This window comes from Hippocampus zosterae, chromosome 10, assembly GCF_025434085.1.
Source record: "Hippocampus zosterae strain Florida chromosome 10, ASM2543408v3, whole genome shotgun sequence".
Lineage (NCBI taxonomy): Eukaryota > Metazoa > Chordata > Actinopteri > Syngnathiformes > Syngnathidae > Hippocampus > Hippocampus zosterae.
In genome coordinates, this window is record NC_067460.1 from 7,206,296 (window position 1) to 7,227,752 (window position 21,457).

At 40.4% G+C, this 21,457-nt stretch overlaps 3 protein-coding genes across 7 annotated transcripts in view; 1 reads left to right on the forward strand and 2 right to left on the reverse strand.

Moving 5' to 3' along the window:
• The window catches only part of clcn2c (chloride channel 2c), a 106,031-nt gene extending 93,906 nt beyond the window's left edge, over nucleotides 1-12,125 (forward strand). For all 5 annotated transcript variants that reach the window (XM_052078869.1, XM_052078870.1, XM_052078872.1 and 2 more), the window contains 3 exons: nucleotides 839-943; nucleotides 5,676-5,762; nucleotides 8,231-12,125. In XM_052078869.1, coding sequence (XP_051934829.1) covers nucleotides 839-943; nucleotides 5,676-5,762; nucleotides 8,231-8,425 — 387 coding nt within the window. In that variant the 3' untranslated portion in view covers nucleotides 8,426-12,125. The remainder of the gene's footprint in view (nucleotides 1-838; nucleotides 944-5,675; nucleotides 5,763-8,230) is intronic.
• Nucleotides 1-21,457, reverse strand: part of fam131ab (family with sequence similarity 131 member Ab) — a 54,703-nt gene that overhangs the window by 9,651 nt on the left and 23,595 nt on the right. The gene's annotated exons all lie outside the window — the stretch shown is intronic.
• Nucleotides 12,187-16,849, reverse strand: LOC127609267 (heat shock protein beta-7-like). Its single transcript, XM_052079113.1, has 3 exons — nucleotides 16,453-16,849; nucleotides 13,403-13,530; nucleotides 12,187-12,813 (listed from the first exon to the last, which is right to left on the reverse strand). Exons 1-3 carry the CDS (start codon nucleotides 16,697-16,699, stop codon nucleotides 12,622-12,624), a joined length of 567 nt encoding a protein of 188 aa, XP_051935073.1. The 5' UTR covers nucleotides 16,700-16,849; the 3' UTR covers nucleotides 12,187-12,621.

Below are 21,457 nucleotides of genomic sequence, written 5' to 3' on the forward strand. Positions count from 1 at the left end.
TTCAGAAACAGGCGGAAAACAAATTATTTACTTTGCAGGTTGATTTCATTCTTTTGATGGGAGTGCAGGCACTCCAGACACCCAACTCCAGTATTTGTGTACAAGCAATTAAAAGTGTCGTTCACCCTAATATGTCCACCTTTAACATTCTGCCGCTGCCGGTTCTGAACTTTCCACCTTACATTATTCAAATATTGCAAGATATTGTCATTTCTACCATCAAAATCACAAGTTTCTTCCGTCATATACGCACATCTGCTGATTCATCACCTTACCTCCTCCCTCCTAGTTCACCACTCGCCCTCCGTCGCAGCACATATGATTAAGAAACCACTTTAGTGGGGTTCCCAGTCCACTGATTGGCTATCAGATGGAGCAGATTAACGCCGCCATCGAATAATTTGTAAGCCTTCCGTGTGGTGACTGATGACACACATAAAGAGATGAGCTCCTCTGAGCATTTTTCAAGAGTGCTTTTGCTCCCGGTTTATAGCTTCGAATCAGAACTTGTGTCACCTGTTTAAGGGTCAGCAGGGGCTACTCCACTGACTGCATAACGATGTCTTCTCATCTAAAAGTAAATTTGAAAATTGCTGCTTCTCATTTGATATACTGCCTTAAAGGAGTTTACAGTCTTGAACGGCAAATAAAACTCTTGTGTATTCTTCTTCACTATGCCTTATAAAACCCAAAATATATAATTTCTTATCATTGGTTTGTATATTTTTAGCTCGGTTTAAAATCTTATATTCCACATCAATGTTTTATCTCATTTGTGTTGTTCTTTCTTCTTATTTAACGTGAACGATCCTCTCGTGTGTGCGTGTGTGTTTTGTAGATTGCAGAGTGGGAAGAGATGCAGCTTGATGAGCAGGTCAACTTTAACAACTGCAAGATTGATCCTGCCCCCTTCCAGCTCGTGGAACGCACATCACTGCATAAGGTAAGACTGTAAAGACAGCTGTGAGGTCTTATAGCAACATTTAGGTAGCGATAACTGAAATCACAACAGCAACATAGCGTATTTTCTGCACTATAGGGCACTTTTGGACTGCAATGCATTTTAAAAGTGTTTTCGTATATAGGGTGCACCGCTTTATAAGGCGCATAGAATAGAAGTTACAATAGTGGCTGCGGTTGTGTTATGCACACACTAGATGGTGCTACATTGAAGGGAATAAAATACAATACAAAACAATACAGCTTCATTTATATAATAATAATAATACATTTTATTTACAAGCGCCTTTCAAGACACCCAATTACAATAACAAAAAACACAAAACAATGCAGGTTGAGCAGGTATAGAGCCTTCACAAACAACAAAGACATGAGAACTGGTCACAAACATGGACATTAAACGTATAAATACAAATGGCATTAAAAAACAATAAAGGAAAGGCAAAAGATATGAAGGTTTATGAGCGAGGTTTATGTGCCTTTTTGTTGAATCAAAAAGGCACACAAACTTCGTGGGCTCACATCCACAAAGGGCTAAATATCCTTCGAAGTCCTGCTTGTATCCTTCTTCCTTCATTTAGTCAGTAGTTAACTATGCTTTTGGTGTTATATTCATTTTATAATGGCTGCCCAGAGCTCATAAAGTAGTTCTCTGTTGAAGTGTATGTTGACGATTGCAATTAGTGTCGGGCAGAACCCTTTTATGTTACAATTGGTTCCTGCTAATAATCACCACTGGATGGCATTGGAACACGGACAACAGAGAAACAACTCAATTGGGAATATAAAGAGACTGTAACTCCATATAGAAAGGCACATCGGATTATAGGGCGCACTGTCGGCTTTTGAGAAAATTGAATGCTTTTAGCTGCGCCTTATAGTGCAGAAAATACGGTACTTAAGAATAAGAATGGTGTCTCCATTACTATGGCAACCCTTCAGTAGCATCCTTTAAGTTTAGTTGCGATTAGCCCGGCCACCCTGCCGGTTTATTGTTACTTTTGATATTATTCAAAAGTTATGTGCAACACGCGCCTAAACTTTTGTTTCTTTCAGGACACTACGGACATTATTTATTTTGTAAATACGGAACATACATTGACTCAGTATCTTTCAAATCCTTTTCCTTCAGCTTCACTTAATGTACCAATGTGCTTGTGTTGATTGTGTTTTCTTTGCAACATGCCATAGAAAGTAGTGGGCCTAAACACACACACACACACACACGATCCTGTCGTGTTTCCAAACAAGTCACCTGCTAATCCTTTGTGGGTTGCAGCTGCGGCAGTATCTAATGTCCTCCATTCAGAATACTACCTTCTCTCTGTCCTTTGTAGTATGGGTGCCGGGTTGATACCTTTTAAACATTTAAGTGAGAGAGAGAGAGAAAGAGAGCCTGTGTACTGTCCATCTCCTCCCTCTACTGCACATTATCAAAAGCAGACACCACCCGCGGGCGCGCGCGCACACACACACACACACACTCTCTGCATAATAAATACTGCCCATTGCTGTTTATAGACAGTCGAAATATGCACTGTAGATATTGTACATGTAGCATGCTGCTTGCCAACTTTTTTCCCTCTTATGCAGTATCCGCACAAGAAATTGAAATAATTTCTTTTGCCACAATTAATCTACAGAGTCTACAGTGTGAAAATGCTGCAATCAGGATTGCCTGCAGGGATCTTTTTGTCAAATCCAGGAATTGAACCAGTGGAGTTTAAGAATTGAAAAAGATGATGATTCTCGCATCCTAATCAATACATGCAGCCAAGTGTGCGTTGGGAGAACAATTCATCAGGGATGATCTTTGCAAGTCACAATTCTTCATTTTTTTTTTTCCCCATACTGCTGCCTGATGGATTTGGTCTGATTTCTAGAGCAAGAGCCCCACGCTTATTCAGTTGAATTATAACTGTTCATGAAACTACTCCCAAAACTATTTTATTTGTTCAATAATTATTACTATGATTATTTAGACTAGCAGTTGTGAGTCTTCTTTTACTTTTCCTTCCTTCTGCCTCCTCAGTTTGTCACTTTCTTTCCAACCTCATTTGGTGATGATTTGACTCATTTGCTGGCAAAGAGCCAATGCTGAGCAAATTACACAATTGGCTCCCTTCCATGAAAAGGATAAAAGTAAAAGTTACTGCAGTAATAATGCAGTTGAATCTTGACACTTCCACAGCCCCAAAAATTATTTTCAGGCAGTCAGCTGCTAAAGTTAGAATTGTAGGCAAATTAGTTTCAGTGCGCTGATTGTAACTTGGGACCATTCCATTAAGGTCATAAGTTTGGATTTATCTTCTCATTGAACAAATATCATGAACCAGTTTGACTACTTTTGTTTTGTTTGAAGCCTGGAAAATTGTATCTTTGCTAAGTGAACACATCTCTGAAGGTTGTAGTAGCAGCGCAGTTAAAGCACACAAGCCGGTTTGTTGTCACCTTCATAATGTTGACCAACACAATTGCTTTATTTAACCTTTGACCATTCAGTGCGGAATAAGTGCAGACTGAGCGCCTGCCGCCTCCATAACCCAAAACGCATGAGTGATTTTTTTCATTGAGAATATACTACAGCATATTCTCTTCAAGGAAACCAGTGATGTATGCTTGAAAGCCACAGCCACCATTTACTTAACAACACAGTGGGATCAAACTCAAGTATCCCCACATGCCTCCTCTGGTTCAACAGAGAGTGCAATTAAGCACTATCGGACCAGCAACCAGCTGAGTGGCCAGTAAAGTTTTTGACTTGGTGCTCCTTCTATTGCTTTCAGCAGGATGCATGCGAGAACCTGCAGTGAGGGGAAGATTAAATGCAACTTTAACGATCCTCGTGGGTAAAAAATAAAAATAAAAATTGCTTCAGCAAATGCAATGCGAGTCCGAGTTTGGAAGTGGAAAAAACAAGAGGCGTGTAAACAAGTTAAAATAAAGAAATAAATAACATTAAAAAACTTGGTTCAAAGTGGTATTCATAGTGCCCGTCCAGGTAATGCGCAGTGATCAAATTTCTTGGTTGGCGTAGGACAATGGATTATTTCCCTTTTCCTGCATGCCAATAAATAGTTTACATGTCTGCCCAGTTCACATTCAACCTGTAAGATTGACCAGAGGCCAATCTGGGGGTGGAGGGGGGGAGCAGTCCATCTTTGGCCATAACTCACTGTCATACTTATGCAATAAATGTTTCATTATTTTGTTACTTTACTTCAAGATGGCGCTGCAAGAGTGGCTCCTATATTTTGTCGCCTACTTCTTCCTTTCATAGGTTTGCTGCTGTGAATTGGAAATTTCTCCATTGCGAGACAAATAGAGGTTTTCTTATCTTTAATGTAATCAAAACACTTAATGTTTCACACCGTCAACTGTAGTCCACTTATGTAAATCATTTGTTTCTATGTCGAAGAGGCAGTCTGCTGGGTGCCTCAATGACGACATTTAAGCTTCCTTTTTTATTATTGTTATTTTTTTGGCTGCATATCTTTTTTTTTTTAAACCTTACTGGACAAACACCCAACCCCACCCCGTGTTATTTTATTTCTAAGAATCTGAAAGTGTTATTTCGGAGGTCCTATATTTTGGCTTGCATCATTTTAGAAGTGTTCCGGTTGTACCGTTTAAGGATGTTACAAACGTTGAAAACAGCTGCCGCCTTGCCTTTTACCAGATGTTTGCTGTACAGCAGATGTTTTTTTAAGTGGCATTATGGCGAGGGAAAATTGACTGTTTATATTGCCGAGATGTTTAAACATCCGCAGAAGTCTCCGCTTTAAGATTACTTCAGTTAATGCTAATTCAGACAAACATATTAACAGACTGTTGGCAGACCGAATTCTGTTATTAACCCATTGAGGGACCCCGGTTACTACAGTGGACAGCTTTTCATGTTGATAGGCTATAGGGTACGTGAAAGGGTGAATATTTTTTGCTTTGAAGGCATGATTTGATCTTTTACCGATAACCTTTCCTGATTCATGGTTGCTCTAAACCACCGGTGTCAAACTCAAGGCCCAGGGCCCAGATCTGGCCCGCCGCATCATTTTATGTGGTCCGCGAAAGCAAATCAAACATGTCAACTTCTAGGATGATTGCTAAAATCTGTACCCAAATGTCAAATTCTCATATGTAATAAATAAGTGAGATATTGGAAGCATTTTCTTGTGACCAAACCCCTCCTGACACTAACTTAAACAATCGGTGAATGAACCATTATTCTTGACTTCTTTAGTTGTTTTCACAGTCATAATGGCCCTCCAAGAGAAACGGTCACTACAATGTGGCCCACGACAAAAATGAGTTTGACACCCCTGCTCGAAACTATCTTCTTGTTGGCACAGAACTGTTTCAGTCTTGAAATTGTCGGCGTGAAATACGATGAGTAGCATGAACTGATCCCCACTGAAGTGATCCTTTTTTGCAGAACTTTTATTTGAATGCCTCTCTCTTTGGTCATTTGGGGGCGGGAGGGGGAGGGCTGTTTTACAATTGATTTATATATTTAATTTATATAATTTTTATTTTTTTTACCAAAGACGAAAATCGTGGTGTCATTTTGGTTTGTGTTTTCAGTTTCTTCTGCAGCCCCTTGTTAACAAGAATCATTTGAGAGAATGCTGTACTCTGTACGGAGTACTATTTTTTGAGCAAAGAAACTGCCGTGCCTATTTAGAGTATTCTCAACTCTGCTCATGTCTTCCTTCCAGACGCACACCATCTTCTCCCTTCTGGGCCTTGACCACGCCTATGTCACCAGTATTGGACGTCTTATTGGGGTCGTTTCCCTTAAAGAGGTAAGAACTTTGTTGCTTACTACAGCCTCTTGTTCCTTTTTTTTCTCTCAGTCGAACCACATTTTCGTTTGTGCTCAAAGTGACACTGCCATCACTTTCCGGCACTTGTACGTATTTCATAATCATAATTGCAACATAACAAGCACGCACGCACTTCAGCCAAAATGATGGACACCTCCCTCTACTTATGAAAAGTGACAAACAAAAGCCTCCTTTTATACTGCCATCTATTTTAAACATCTGTTTTCTGTCAGTCTACGCACCCTCCCACTCCATCTGCCTCATTAACAAAGTTCCCTCACCCTCCATCCACCCTCCCACTCTTTGTGAATTGGCCAGAAAGTGGAGAAAGGATTGCGTGCTAAGTGCAGCGCTCTTCGTCCCTGACATTTACTGTGGGTGTTTTTGTTCCACGTTGCATCGGCAGACAGTAGCCCATCCAAAGCAGATAGTTCTGACAGACATGCTACTCCGTCGATATGGAAGTGGAGAGATGGTTTTGTTCACGTATTCATTACTGCACTCGGGCAAATTGGAATGGGCTAATTGATAGTTGTCAGTCAAACGCAAGACCTCCGTTAGTGTATTGGGGATCCATAATTTTCAGGAAGTGAAATATTTTTTTGCAAAGTACTCACAATTCCAAGTGTTTGACAGATTAACAGTCACACGTTTTACATGTGAAAAAACCATATTGTATGTTTATCAACATTTTTAACTAATTTTTGGGTTTTTTGTTTGTTTGTTTTTTGCTTCCCTTGCGTTTTGTTCAGTCTCTCCGTGGTCAACTGTTTTCGATAAATTGGAATATCACAAGTCGATGGCAGACATGTTTGAGCAATGCTTGCAAGTGGGGAGGCCTAATAAGTTTTGGCGAGTTGGAAATGTGATGCAAATCGTATGCAAACAAAGTGTATCAACATTAACATTTTGAGTGAGTTGGTTTTTGTCAAACAAAAAGTAGATGGTAGAAATGTGATGTTGATGGTCGAAATGATAAAATGAGTTCTTGCACTCAGGTTTGTATTTTATCCGCGAAGCATTGGCAATGCGTACGTTTCGTCTTCGACTTTCACCTTCTCCGTTATTTCTGTCAAATATCGTCAGCAGGCAGCCTCAAAAGTCAAGGGATAGTTCTGACCTTATTTTCCGTACTTTGTAGCACATGCTGCACTCTGATCCTGATCTCCCCCCGTATCACCTCTTGGAGAAAACATTCTGGTGTAAAATAGGAAATGGCTTGTGAACCTTAATCAGAGTGTAGACTAGCATCTAGTATGATGCCGAGACCAATAGATGCAATACAGCATAATAAGAAAATAAAAGCTGGTTAAAACCATTCGGGCTGAACGCCAGCTATTTGTATCCACCTCGCTTCCTTTCCTGAACCATTTTACTTGTCAATGCAAACGTAAAGACAGGTGTGAATTTTTGTTTGATTTGTCATTACCTACTTCAGCTCTTTTAATGAGCTTTGTTGTTCTTTTATGTCGGCAGCTCTTTGCCAATTGATTCAACCCGTTAAATAACGAGGAATTAAACATATTTTTTCGTAGTTTTCAAACAAACACAATTCCATTGAAGTTTGTGTAGGTGTTGTGTGGATGTGGTGTAAAACGTAAATAAAAACAGAATCCAATGATTTTCAAACTTTTTTTCTAATGACTACACAACAAAGACAAGCTATTCAAACAGATGAATGGTATTTTAAAAAAAATCTCAAATATTTACTCATTCTGAATGTAATGCCAGCGGCACATTCCCCAAAAACTGGGACGACTGCATGATTCCCAAAACCCCTTTTAATAACGGTCTTAAAGTGTTTGGGAACTGAGGACAGTAACTGTTGAAGCTTGATCGGTGGAATTATTTCCCATTCTTGTTTAACTCCTTCAGTGCCAGCCATTTTCAGACTCTTTTTACCCGACCCCTTGAAATAAATATACAGTTAAGTACCTCGGGTTGGATTTGTGAAGTCTGTGAAGCCAAAAAAAATGTCTTTGGGGGTGAATTTAATGAATGCTCAACAGTTGCTCAACAGTCTCTGTTGTTGTATTTTGTACTTAATATTCTGCCGCGCATTTTCAATGGGAGACCGGTCTGGACTGCTGGCAGGCCAGTCTAGTACAGTACCTGCAATCATTTACTCTGAAGCCATGATGTTGTAACATACAGAATGTGGCTTGGCATTGTCTTGGTGAAATAAGCGGGGATGTCCCTGAAAAAAACATTCCGTAGATGCCAGCATACGTTGCTCCAAAACCTGTATCTGCCATTCACCATTCATGGTGCCTTTACAGATATTCAATTTATCCATGTCATGGCCATGAATATCACCCTCCCATAACAATTGCTGTCTTTGGAACTTTGTGCTCATAAAAATTCTGATGGTCGCGTTTCTCTTGTTTTCCTCTAGCAGGTATCCCAATCAACTTGACTTGACTTCCGTCTGTTTTCTCTCCGTCCAGCTTCGCAAAGCAATCGAGGGCTCTGTGACGGTGAAAGGCGTGAAGGTGCGCCCACCTCTGGCCAGCTTCCGGGACAGTGGCACCAGCAGCAGTGAAAACGAGGCCACTGAGCTCCACAATCTGTGGGATCGCGAAAAGAGAATGTCACTGCCCGGCGAACACACACCACCGGAGTCTGACGAAAAGTCCCAGTGATGCCCAAAATAGCTAGAAGAAGCATCAAAAGCGGACGCACTGAGGGTCCGTAATCGCCAAATTCCTCAGGGCTTCGGATCAATATTTAAAAGTGGAAAGAGTTCTACTGCTCCGCCGGTCTCTTCTTCCCTCGTTGTCCTTCACTGTTGCCGTAAACTCCACTTGCAAGTTTGATCTAGAAAACTTGCAATCTCCATTGCGGACCCTCCACACAAGAGCAGAACACTTCTAAGTCTTGCTCTGCACGTAGTGAAGTCTTTTTAAAAGGGATGTTCTGATGCAGACATTGCGTAGTTCATGTTGCTTGTATTGTCCAGACAATAGAGGGCTCCGTCCTTTTAGCAATTACCCACAATGCACTACCGGCGGCCATATTGGAAGGCTGTTATAAACAAGCCATACACAGTCTATTCGTTTATGGCATGTTTATAACAGCCCTCCAATATGCAAACGTAAAGACAGGTGTGAATTTTCGTTTGATTTGTCATTACCTACTTCAGCTCTTTTAATGAGCTTTGTTGTTCTTTTATGTCGGCAGCTCTTTGCCAATTGATTCAACCCGTTAAATAACGAGGAATTAAACATATTTTTTCGTAGTTCGTTTCGTAGAAACACAATTCCATTGAAGTTTGTGTAGGTGTTGTGTGGATGTGGTGTAAAACGTAAATAAAAACAGAATCCAATGATTTTCAAACTTTTTTTCTAATGACTACACAACAAAGACAAGCTATTCAAACAGATGAATGGTATTTAAAAAAAATCTCAAATATTTACTCATTCTGAATGTAATGCCAGCGGCACATTCCCCAAAAACTGGGACGACTGCATGATTCCCAAAACCCCTTTTAATAACAGTCTTAAAGTGTTTGGGAACTGAGGACAGTAACTGTTGAAGCATGATCGGTGGAATTATTTCCCATTCTTGTTTAACTCCTTCAGTGCCAGCCATTTTCAGACTCTTTTTACCCGACCCCTTGAAATAAATATACAGTTAAGTACCTCGGGTTGGATTTGTGAAGTCTGTGAAGCCAAAAAAAATGTCTTTGGGGGTGAATTTAATGAATGCTCAACAGTTGCTCAACAGTCTCTGTTGTTGTATTTTGTACTTAATATTCCGCCCCGCATTTTCAATGGGAGACCGGTCTGGACTGCTGGCAGGCCAGTCTAGTACAGTACCTGCAATCATTTACTCTGAAGCCATGATGTTGTAACATACAGAATGTGGCTTGGCATTGTCTTGGTGAAATGCCAAGACGAATACACAGTCTATTCGTTTATGGCATGTTTATAACAGCCCTCCAATATGGCCGCCGGTAGTGCACTGTGGGTAATTGCTAAAAGAACGGAGCCCTCTATAGTCAACCAGTTTTCCGTTCGTTTTTTCACTGTGTACTGTAAGAATGGTGATAACTGATACCGTATGCGCTGTGCTTTTTATTTTTATTTTTGCAATTGTCTCGTGTATGTGGTTTTACTAGGCACAATTTTTTTGTAATGGCACTATTTTTCGCACCAGAAAGGTGACTCTTTAGTGCTTTAGTGTTCACACCACTTCAAGATTATGCACAACGCAAGCAGTCGTGGCCAATGGCCTGTAGCCACTTAATGACGTACACTCCTCCTCTGTGAGTAACCACGGACACAAACATGGCTGTGGCAATGCTCTCAGTGTTTCTTGCTAATCTAAATATAGCTCTTACCAATCATGGAAGGTTGAGAGGACGGTAATGGAAGGAAGGAAGGAAGCAAGCGAGCAAGGGAGGGAGAGAACGAGTAGCAGCGAACAAATGGAAGTTCTCATTATCCAACCAGCTGCTCTCGGCCTCCTCCCCAATCCGTCTTTGATCACCATATTAGCTGCCGTCCATTACATTACATTACATTATCGGAAGCCCCGCAGCTATACAATACAAGAATCTTGAGGCTCGCACATTAGCCGAGGACACAATAAGAGCAGGATCAGATCAATGAATGCAATCAAGCTAGAAGCACGAAATGAAATCAAGAAGTAATCACTTGAAGGGTGGCGATTTCATCTTTCAATGCCACTAAATTATTGCTCTGGTTATCAGCAGCAAAGTTGACAGGGTGAAATTTGAGCCAGCATTGTTTTTAATGGCAGCCTGCTTTCAGAATCAGCAATGAGTCTGGCATGACAGACAGTAAGTCATGTGTGTTTAATATTTCATGTGGGCTCTCTGGGAAGAAAACTGATTTGTCTCGCTCTGCTGGGAATACATCATTGGCATTACAACAAAGTTTTGCGCTTGTTGTCTTCATGGCGGCCACTGTACGAAAAATACCGCCGCGGGATCAGACGTATGTTTTTGATTGCCGCACTCCAACCGTCCAATGAGCTTTTCTTTGAGATGTTTTTAAAGGAGGTGAGGGATTGTGCTCATTCCACTTTGATTCACGTCAGGACTGACAGGAATATAAAATCATCATTTTTTTAAATGGATTCAAATCTGGATAATTCTTTACTATTCCACTAGATTTTGATGTACTGTCTGCAACACAAAAATACCCGTTGTCGTCGATGAAATGGGGCCAATGAGATGGCAGCCCCACACACGATCTTATCATAATTCTTGATGCTAAGAGAAGCTCATATTAAAGGGACCAGCACGGTGTGTGGGTGTGTGCATGTGTGTCTTCTTCACACCATAGCAATTGGCTCTGGATGTGGTCGGGGAGTTATACACGTTACCGGTATATAGATGAGGTACTTGACAGATGGGGAGACTTGTCCAAGGCTTGCGCAAATCGCCATAGCAACCAATGTCTCACCAGCTTACCACAGGGGACTTAACGGGATCTACTCGCGGGCTTTCTTTTATTTCTTCCTGTGTCAATGCATCATAGATAAAATGCTTTGTCATCCTTGCCCTCATAAACATTTCACAACTATTAATTTGGTCGGTGAACGCGCAGAAGATGACGGTGCTCGATGCGTATTTATTAGTCCGGTGTAATCAATGTCCTTCGGGGTTGTTTTGTGTTTTTGGTTCCTTTTCGTATGGATGATCTCCATGTAGATAATCAAATTGTGCAATAACAGTTGTTCATCTCACCTAACCCAGTCTGAATTGATGACACGAATGCAAAGATAAGCTTATTTTTATAAAGAAAACTGTAAAAGTGCAGAAAATGAATGTATATTTGTAAGTGAGCCACACGAATAGTCACACGATGACGCACATCGTGTGACTACTGGAGAGGGAGAATTTCCTCCCAATTCTGAAATAGCAGCAGTAACACACACAATAACTCAACTTTACCGCCCGTTGAATTGTCAAGGAAAAGATACAGATTTTAAATTTGAAACATCCGTTCCAAGAATTGTGTCCATGTTGTTTCAGAACACTTTGTTTGCTTGGCATTTGGGAAACCTTCCCCGAGATCTCCTGGTTATTCACGCTGCATGTATGCGAGTTGACACTCTCGCGCAATGATGCAGTTTTGTTTTTTTTATCGTGCTGTAGTCGAGTTCTTTCTTAAATCGGATGGAGCTTGATTGAAAACCGGTCATCAGTTTTTGGAGTGCTATATTGAATCCACTTTTTTATAGGGCTCTTTGGCGGAACACACTGTCGGGGGCCAAACCAGAGAGAGCGGAACAATGTCAAGAGATATTTTTCACAATGAAAAATGCATAACTGTTTTGTATATCAGGGATGAATAAATGAGATTTTAACATGCAATTTTTTTGTCATATTCTTTTTTTTAAATTTTAAATCCATTCAAGTGTTTAAAAGGCACACATTTTGAGTGTTTTTGCCACAGCTTCTTTTTGTTGAATTTGGAGCATCACCGCTCCAATACAAACGGATTAAAATTTGCATCTTAATCTGTCTTCTCATTCTGATATATAATAATATAAAGTGTATAATGGATTTTTCTTGGTCCTCTAGCCCCTTTTACAAAGTTTTCAGTGTTGTCATTGTCCGGACAAATCAAGAAACGGTGACCAAAGCATGGCTTAGCATGTTTGTTTAATCAAGGAAATAAAATATGGAAGTGTTTGACAAAAATGATGAATAAAAGGGTAATTTATTTGCATTTTAATTTTTCTTGTGCTAAGTGTATAGCGGCCGATTGGATCAGAAGCAAAAATTATGAAGAATTAACAAGATTGCGATATGCCTCCCAACACAACAGAAGCTGGGATCGAAGCCAAACTTTTGAGTCTGTGGTCATAGGTGAGCTTCACTGCGATATGTAGGGTTTGCCAGAAGATCCCGGCTATCTGTTGAGTTGGTCTGGCGGACACTCACAGTCAAAACACCGTCATGGTGAAAGGTCCCACAGACGGAAAGAGGATTCATGTCCTTTGGGAACTGAGACTTATGGGTGAATGTGTCACTGACGCTCCCGTCATCCATGACCTGCGGGAAGCAAATTGCAGGGGTCCATTGAAAAAGGTTACAAACTGGCCTTGGTCATTTCGTATCTGTAATATAGGAAATACTCATCTACATGAGGGTGTAGGGATAAGACTAAAATGAATATGCAAACAAAGTACAATAAACATGATAGCTTTTTTTAAGATAGACCGTGATTAAGAAGTGGCCTTTTATTTCTTTCTTTTTCCTCCATCTATCAAAATATCTCTGCAGCTATGCTACCATTTGTCATTGCATTGTGCCATGTACAGTATTTTCAGTGAAGTTATTGATTACACCGGTCAAAGAGTTTTTCAATCTTTTTTTTTTCATCCAGGTTGCAAGCAACATTTTTTTTATAAGTCAAAGTTAAAAATATTTTAAAAACCTGACGTGCTTGAAGAAGAATACTTTTTTTTAAATGATTGTCAAAAATAGTTTAGGAGTTAAAATTTGCCATTGACCAGTGTTTTTCTTGGTTCAGGATTATTGCTAATGTTGGACAGTTGCAGAAACTGGAAAAAATTGAATACTAATAATGATCAGATTTTTTTTAAATGCAAAATGATTGTTTTAAAATACACACACACACCTTCTGAGCGTGAATGACGACATGATGGTTATAAGCCATTACCACAACGTCATGCGGCTCAAACTGGCTGACATCGGCGGACACGTAGTAGCTATCTCCTACACGTTGCACACCTCCACCCACTGGAGCTGCAACACGTTAAGAAGACAGCAGGTTTCACAAAAGCATACATACACACAGACCAGCAGTGTTCAAACTGCTGCCCGCAGCCCATTTGTAGCTTGCCCGTCTTTTTTTGTTTTTTTTTAACAAGCTGGCTGCATCATTAACTGAAATCATCATTTGACACAACAGGCATGACCTTATTTAAAAGAGGAACAGGGCCAAAAAAAATGTTAATCAAAGTTTTATTTAAGAGGCGATATCAGCCGTCCTGCTCAAGGTCCCGAATAATGTGTGCTAAATGAATATGAAACAGTATAAGACATATAATTTCCTTTTTGTATCTTTACCTAATAGACACATTAGTTGTACTACGTTCAATTAATTAAAGGTCTAAATTGTCAAAGTACCTCTGAATCCTTTGATTTGTCTTCACCTTTTAAGAAAAACTGTCTTCCCCTGATATACAGTAACCCACTTAAACACAACGGTTACTATGGTTATATGATTCATTCATGTGGCGTTGTAAAGTTGACTTTTATTCTACATTGTGTAAGCATAAGAGCGTTTCTGCATCTTTTGCTAAAATGCTCCTCTTTCTTACACACCTATTGGAAATCAGATTGGAGCCACTATTGCTGAACAGGTCAAACAAATTAAGCCATACATCGGATATAAAGTTTTTAAAAAAGTCTTAGACACCCCTGTTTAAAAGGCAGGTTTTTGTGATATCCAAAAATCATGAGAATAGTTTTTAATCGGGCCACAACATAGTGTGTTTGGAAGATTTCAAGTGTGAAACCTGGCCAAGTGCTGCCACCACTGTCCGTCACTGTGGGTATGGCTTTTTACCTTCAGATGCAACTAGGGCCTTTGTCAACATGGAGGGAAATTGTGAACAGTTCCAAATACCAGTCAATTCGAGCTCAAAACGCACAGGCTTCTGCCAGAGAAAAAAAAGTCCGGAAGAGCCGACTAGAACATCTGACATTTATTTAGCTACATGAGAGGCGGGCGGCCCAGTGGTCCAGTGGTTAGCGTAGAGGCGGAAAACAGTTTTGATAGGATGATCTTAGTTTCGTTTTTGTGAATCACACAAACTTGGTATTTAAAAAGGGGTGTGTACACTTTTTTTATATTTCCTGCCTGAGAAGTTTCTTTTGTCATTATGATATTTTTGAAAGTACGCTCAACTTGTTATTATGAAACTTTTGATGTGGCAGGCCAGGTCTGCCCCCAGGCCTTGAGTTTGACACCTGTGCCTTCGAAGCTTCCACATCATGTGGCAAGGAGGCCTCTGAGTTTCAATCTGGGTTCTGCATTCTTTGTTTTCCCACTTCCTTTGTCTTCACCCCGACCCCTCCTCACAATTCCTTCTTTACGAGGCCCAGTTGATGAGGTCTGCAGCCTTTTGCTCACAATCATCATTCTGCGGCATAACCTCTTCTCTCCGTGCTACTAAAACTCTGCTGTCTTCCAATGAAAAATGCAGCTTTTATTTTCCGTTTTTTTGCACCACAGTGATGATGAAATAATAGCAAATATAAAACTTGACTTTATGGATTGGTTTTGAACACTTTTTAATAGGCCTCCCCCTGTAATTGGGAGTGTTCTTGGAATAAAATTCTTCCTTATAATCCCTCAAGAGGGAAATTCCACTTTGCTGCACAGTATATTTGTGTTGTGGCCTGCAGTGAGAACGCGCTCACACACGGGCAGGAATTCCAAGGAAAGACAACAGTGCTGCACCTTATGGGCTAGGGGTGGTCTGGTTCATGCCTTGCTCAAAGGTACCGTGACAGTATTCAGAAATCAGACGGACATCACTCCAGCGTTTTCATTTTTATTTGTTTGCAACAAGCTGGGACATTCTGTGTTGCATTTAACTGGGGCTTGCCATTCACTTCACATGAAAAAAACAAAAAACGATATCGCGGTTTGGTTTAGTGGGAAATCGCTCACTTCATCGTCAGCATGACCCCCAATACTAAGAAACGTTTTTTATGTCCGCTTTTCTTTGTCAGATCTGAAGAATTATCTTTTCGATTCAGTCGTGCTTGCTTGCTTTGTTTGTCTGCTTTTTGCTTTTTGTCCGTGGCGCTTTATCTTTGCTGCGTCGCTTAACGTTACTTGCTGGCTGTGGTAGCATTTAAAAATGTGGGAAAAAGTTATAAAAGACTTGAAATTGCAATGGTGACCATGTTTACTTATGCTTTGTTGGAGTATTGCTAACGTCGTGTTTGTCCGGCGGCTGCATTGGAAAGTTTGAATGATGCTTTTGCGTTTTGGCTAAGAGTTATCCGTGTTTGCTTTCGGGGTTGACCACTGGAATTTGTAGTCCTTTTGTTCGGTTCCACTTGTATGGTTTCTTGTGATGTTTCGACGATTAATCGTGATAACAAGTAGAGTAATTACATTTACTGTAACCCATTACGAGAAATAATCAATTGCTTGTGATAAAGTCATGATTGATGATATTATGGTTCATAAAATTACTGTGAAAATGAAGGTATTAAGTGAATGAATTCATGTCTATTATTTACATTGTGATGCATGAAGATAGGTACATTGATTGTTCTATTAATACTTATTTTTAGGTTATTACCTGCTGGGTGCCTCAATAAATAATCAGAGTATCTAGAGAGTGATCTTTCTATGCTGAGTTACAATCCCTATCCCGAGGGCTATGAAAAACAGAAATAACTGAACATTCTGGTTATAAAGCCCCAAGTAGGCCTACCTCCTGTACATGCATTTGCACTGTGCTGTCTTGAAGTTCGGCGTTCCAATAGTCATGACCTCATGGTCCTAATGACACTAACTTCGGGGTTGTCTATCATTTGTTACTTATTGTTTAGTCTGACGCTGGTGAAGGTCTGCGGTTTAGTGCATTGGAAATGAAAGTTTTCAACGTGTTCTATGACAAGTGTGAGCTTCAGCTGACTTACCACTGTGTATATAGGAGGATCTGTCTTGCCTGCCAAACGGAGCGTGGCAAGTGAGCCCCCCCTGGTCCTCTTCGCAAAACAGCTCGGATGAATTCGCAGAGTCAAGAAAAGGCCCTAAAAGAGCATCCAGGGAGTCCCCGGATCCAGCCCGTGAGCTCTCTGACCGAAAACTACTGGAGGAGCTGTAGCGGGCTGAGGAGCGATAGGACGAAGAGGATCGGCGACTAGACGAAGTCAGTGATTCCATAGCGCCAAACACAGATTCTTCTCAACAACACACTCTCCCTCCAAAAACAAAATCCCTCACTGGGGCGGCTTCTTTATAAGGCCCCGATGCATTGTGGGCCACCACCGATTCTCTTGCCTTCTTCCTTTACCCATAGATGGATACCGGACTGACCACTTGAGTCAAGAATGTAACGGACAAACTGATAAGGAGCCTGGACCTCCTTCAATTGAAGCCCCCCGCAGAGCTGAGATATGGTTTGGGCGGGCTCGAGATGATACCTCTGGCATGTGGTCAGAAATAGCACGCTGGAAGGAAGGGTCAGATCATCCGTTAGACTGACCTCAGCCTAAGTCTCTATCAATAATGCAAAAACGTTGGAGCTGAGCTTACGAGCTAATGGAATGGCAGAGAATTAAAGAAGGGACTTCCTCCGAATGAAATCGAGGTGATTACCGGATAAAGAAAAAGCAAAGGACATCATTGACCCTTAATCAGCACATATAAATGTGCCTTATTTTCTGATGTCAAGGTTAGTGTAACACTGTAAAGTATTTGATGTGACATCATTTGCAAAAGGTCATCATAGACTGTTACACTTCATGCTGTGATGGGTCGATGCGGTGAGATGTGATGAGACTCAATTAGGTTCGTACGTTGAAGATGGAAACGTGAGCGTCAATGGTTTCCTGTCTCTGTTTGTGCCGTGAGATTGATGAGCGATCAATCCTGGGTGTAGTCTTCCTTTCGCACAAAGTCAGCTGGAATCGGCCCCAGTAACCCTTTGTCCCATTTACAATACAATACAATACAATACATGCTGACTTAAGGGCAAAGTTTCGTATTTTCTACTGTCTTCGTTATTAATTATTGTTTTATTGTTGTATATATGTATATGTATGTATATGTAAATATATAATTTGCTCCATGTGCAGCGCTTTGTATGTGCAGGGATGGTTGTTTAAAAGTGCTCTACAAATACAGTTCACTTGTGTTGAGTTGACTTGAGAATGTAAAAACAAAAGTGGACAGATGATTTTCTGGAATGTGTTAGACGTATTTATTTGAATTAATTGAAAAATGTGTATTTCCTCATACAGTGTCTGGAGACTTTATTAGCGCAGACGTACCGATAGTAGTCACGTGCTGGATTATTTATTTTTTTTGAAGATATGTTGACTTTTTTTTTTAAACAATACCATCAAATCATGTTCCGTTCATATTTTATACTCTCCCCTTGCATACGTTAGTTTTCGGTAGGTGATATGGTTTGCAGCGACAGTCTAAAAACATGCATTTTTGGTAATGATACTACATTTTAAATGGCAATTTCACAGAGGTATTAAAATGAATTTGTCAAATCGTGACCAAGTGGGTCAGGGGTGACAAAGCTAAAAATAGACCGACAAGTCAGACAAGAAGGGAAAACAAACGGAAGACTAGAATTGGAAACTCTTGTGAAGAAATTAGGATAAGCACAGCATTGAAAAAAACATCAAGTGCAAAATATATCAAAAGAGAACAGTCTTATTCAGATTTTTCCTCAGTAGTCTGGATGTACACCAAATCGTCCCGACAATAGAAATGAACCAATCTCATTGTTGTCAAACGTTTGCAAAGTTTTCCTTGTTTTGCGTTCCTGCTTGCCCTCCAGTGAGTTGGCAAAGGGAGCCTCAGGCAAGAAAGGCAAAACCTCCTTTAAGGATAAACAACAGATGGAATGAGCAGCTGGGGGAAAGACCAGTGGGACAAAATGTTTTTGAAAATAATCCTTTTTTTTAACACATTGATCTACTATAGGGCCCATAAATAAGTCAATCACAACAGCAAGCTGATCCCTCCTGAGATCATCAGAGATTGATCACTGTGGGTCAACAATATTTTTTTTCCAATAAGGATTGCAGTGATAATGACAATTAATATTACTGTTATTATTTATTTATTTTGTTTTCTAGTTGATGTGAATGGGGCGAATGCCACAGGCGTGTCCCAGATGAGGAGACATTTTGAGTTTGTTTTAAGTTTGACATCATGTTATTTCCTACTTCAGCAAACCACATTTGTGCGTGTTGTGCTTTGAAATGATCTTCTCCCGTGATATTACCATGCGTCTCTCCCTCCCAATCAGACAAATGGATGGGTGTGCTCACTTCCAGGATGTCGCGGAACAATGAAATATGCTTACGGCTACGTTACTCTGTCCACCTTGACGCGAAACTTGCTCGCTGATGGCTGACCCTGACTCAGGTCATACATGAACAATAATAATGTCGCCATGTGAGTTATCTAACTGCCGCAGATTTTATGGCACAGACTACGTGTATGGCGTCTATCCATGAGTCATTGGGGTTGAAACAGCACACTTTCGAGAAAGGTTCTACTCACCCTTAGAATATATTTGTATGAAGAATGCCCAATCGCCCACAGCTTGCAACGTGCTCACCGTGTCTTGTACGTCCATGATGCATGTATCCTGTATATGCAATAGTAGATAGGGTGTAAGCGTTTTGTCATTCTATCACTTTGGCTCTCTGCTACTGCATAATCGGCCTTTGTGTCTTGAGGACATCTTCCACCTTGGTAAGTGTTTGAGGATATTCCATCAGGATTCATGTTTCATCATGAAGTTCATTCTGGTTTGTCTTCATAGCTTGCTTGTTCACTCGCCAGTGATGGGACATTCTTGGGATTTTCTTGGAATTTTGTAAAATTGATCCTTTGATAATGTGAACCATGGCAGAGATTTATAAAAGTGAATTGTTGTCAATTGATGTGTGTCTGTTTCCTAATTATTGAGAGGGAGGAAAAAGTCATTAACATGATGAGTATCTTCTCATAAATATCATTCATTAATACTAACATTTTTAGAAATGAAACAAAAATATGTTGTCAGACGTTTTTAAACGTCTTTTCAGACTTGGTCCAGAATTGCTGGTACTGAATGAGTTAAGTAACTCTCCCAATGAATCACTTCCTAATAAGTACAGTGGTACCTCTATTTACGAACGTCTCTTCATACGAAATTTTCAAGTTACGAAACGTCTCGACGGGAAAATATCGTCTCTTGTGACAAAAGACATTTCAAGATACAAAAGGTTAAAAAAAATACAGTCTGGGCTGATCGGCGCACCTCCGAGTTTCCTGAATGCAACATACTCATAGCTACTCTGCCATTGGCTATTACCGAGCATCAGCCTGGCATCCCATTGGCTAAGAGTGACTTTCACCGTCTGTGTAAAAGGGTGTAGAATAGATTGAATTGTGTGTGCGCAGCGTCTTTTCATTTGTCCTTCGGTAAATGAAGTTTTACGTAAATGTGAATCACCCAGAAAAAATGTGCACCAGTCGGGAAATGCTCACTGTATGGATATTTGCTTTGGACATTTTCAAAGAATTGTTAAAAGCCGAGAAAAGCCAACATCCTTGGATCCGTTATTTACAAAACGACAGGCAAAAAACACTTCCTGAGCGAGAACGTGGACTAAAGAGGGTAAAAAAACGATGAGGATACAGTCAAAAGTTAAAAAACATATGTTTTATTCTTTACTCTATTCTTTGTTTTTTACATTATGCAGAACTCTCATTTATTGTACATTAAACTGATTGTAACATGTATTTGTGACCTATTTTGATGCATTGTTATGCTTTATAAAACATTGATGGGTGATTTTTTTTGGGGGGGGGGTTCTAGGAACGGATTAGGGCTTTTACATAGGAAAATGCGTCTCTACTTACAAAATGTTCGAGTTACGAAATTTTTCGAGAAGAAATCAATTTAAGTAGGTAACGGTACCACTGTAGGTCTCAAATTAAAAAATGTTGTCTTGTGAATCAACTGTTGATTATGAGAGAGATGTGAAATACCAGAAACGACAGTTTAGTGGCTCCCTTGTCTAACTGCAGGCAGCATGAGTTCAGTTCCCACTCAGTGGCAGTGTGAATATTGTCCATTCATCATGAAATCATGAGCCTAAAGCACTTGTTGGAGCTTTCCGCACTTCCCACTCTCATAAAATGCTGACCTATAAGCGACATTCCATAGGCGTCCATCCATCATCTGCTGCTTCTTCTGTTGAGGGCTGAAGTCTATTGCGGCCCAATGAGGGAACCACTGCATCACTAAAATAATGCAAAGGTTTTTTTTTTCCCAAATAATATCAATACTTTTATTAACTTATGTCAGATGCAGCAAACAAGATTATTAATATCAAATCCAAGGTGGCAATAATCAATTAATTACATTCAGCCAACATAAGAAGCAAATCATTCAAGAGGGGGGAAAAAAAGACAGGCTGAGATTTCAGAGGGAGCTAAAAGTGTGATGTAAGGTGCGGGAGGCGTAAAATGTCACGGTACATTCAACTGGACTTCGGTTCTCGCTTATACCCTGTTTCTCTGTACTTTGTTTCTTGCACATGGCTTGACTACATGCAAGGAACAGGACTTCTCTATTCAATTCATACATTCAGTTTCTAGATTGGACTGGGCTTTCAGGGTTGAACGGCCGCCACAATCGAAGAAAGTACTGTGTCGGACTGCCGCTGTTACATAAATGTCCCTTCACACGATATCGCTTCTCACAAACTGCTTGTCCAGGAGTGGGGGCGGGAAGACAGACGTACAACGATCTGATCCACATTAAGTTCTCATCGGGTGGTTTTCTCATGGCGGGCTAATTGCCTGTCAGCAAAGGTACCATTTAAAAGTCCTCCGAGTTACACATGGAGCCCCTTTTGAGACGAGATGGAAGAGAAGGAGGGTGGTGATGAGGAGGCGGAT

Excerpts from the sequence above, each read along its gene's own strand:
- LOC127609267 (XM_052079113.1), bottom strand. The coding sequence starts at position 16,699 with ATGGAATCACTGACTTCGTCTAGTCGCCGATCCTCTTCGTCCTATCGC. Across the intron at positions 13,531-16,452 it reads ATCCTCCTATATACACAGTG|CTCCAGTGGGTGGAGGTGTG; the intron begins GTAAGTCAGCTG and ends AACGTGTTGCAG. Across the intron at positions 12,814-13,402 it reads TCGTCATTCACGCTCAGAAG|GTCATGGATGACGGGAGCGT; the intron begins GTGTGTGTGTGT and ends TGCTTCCCGCAG.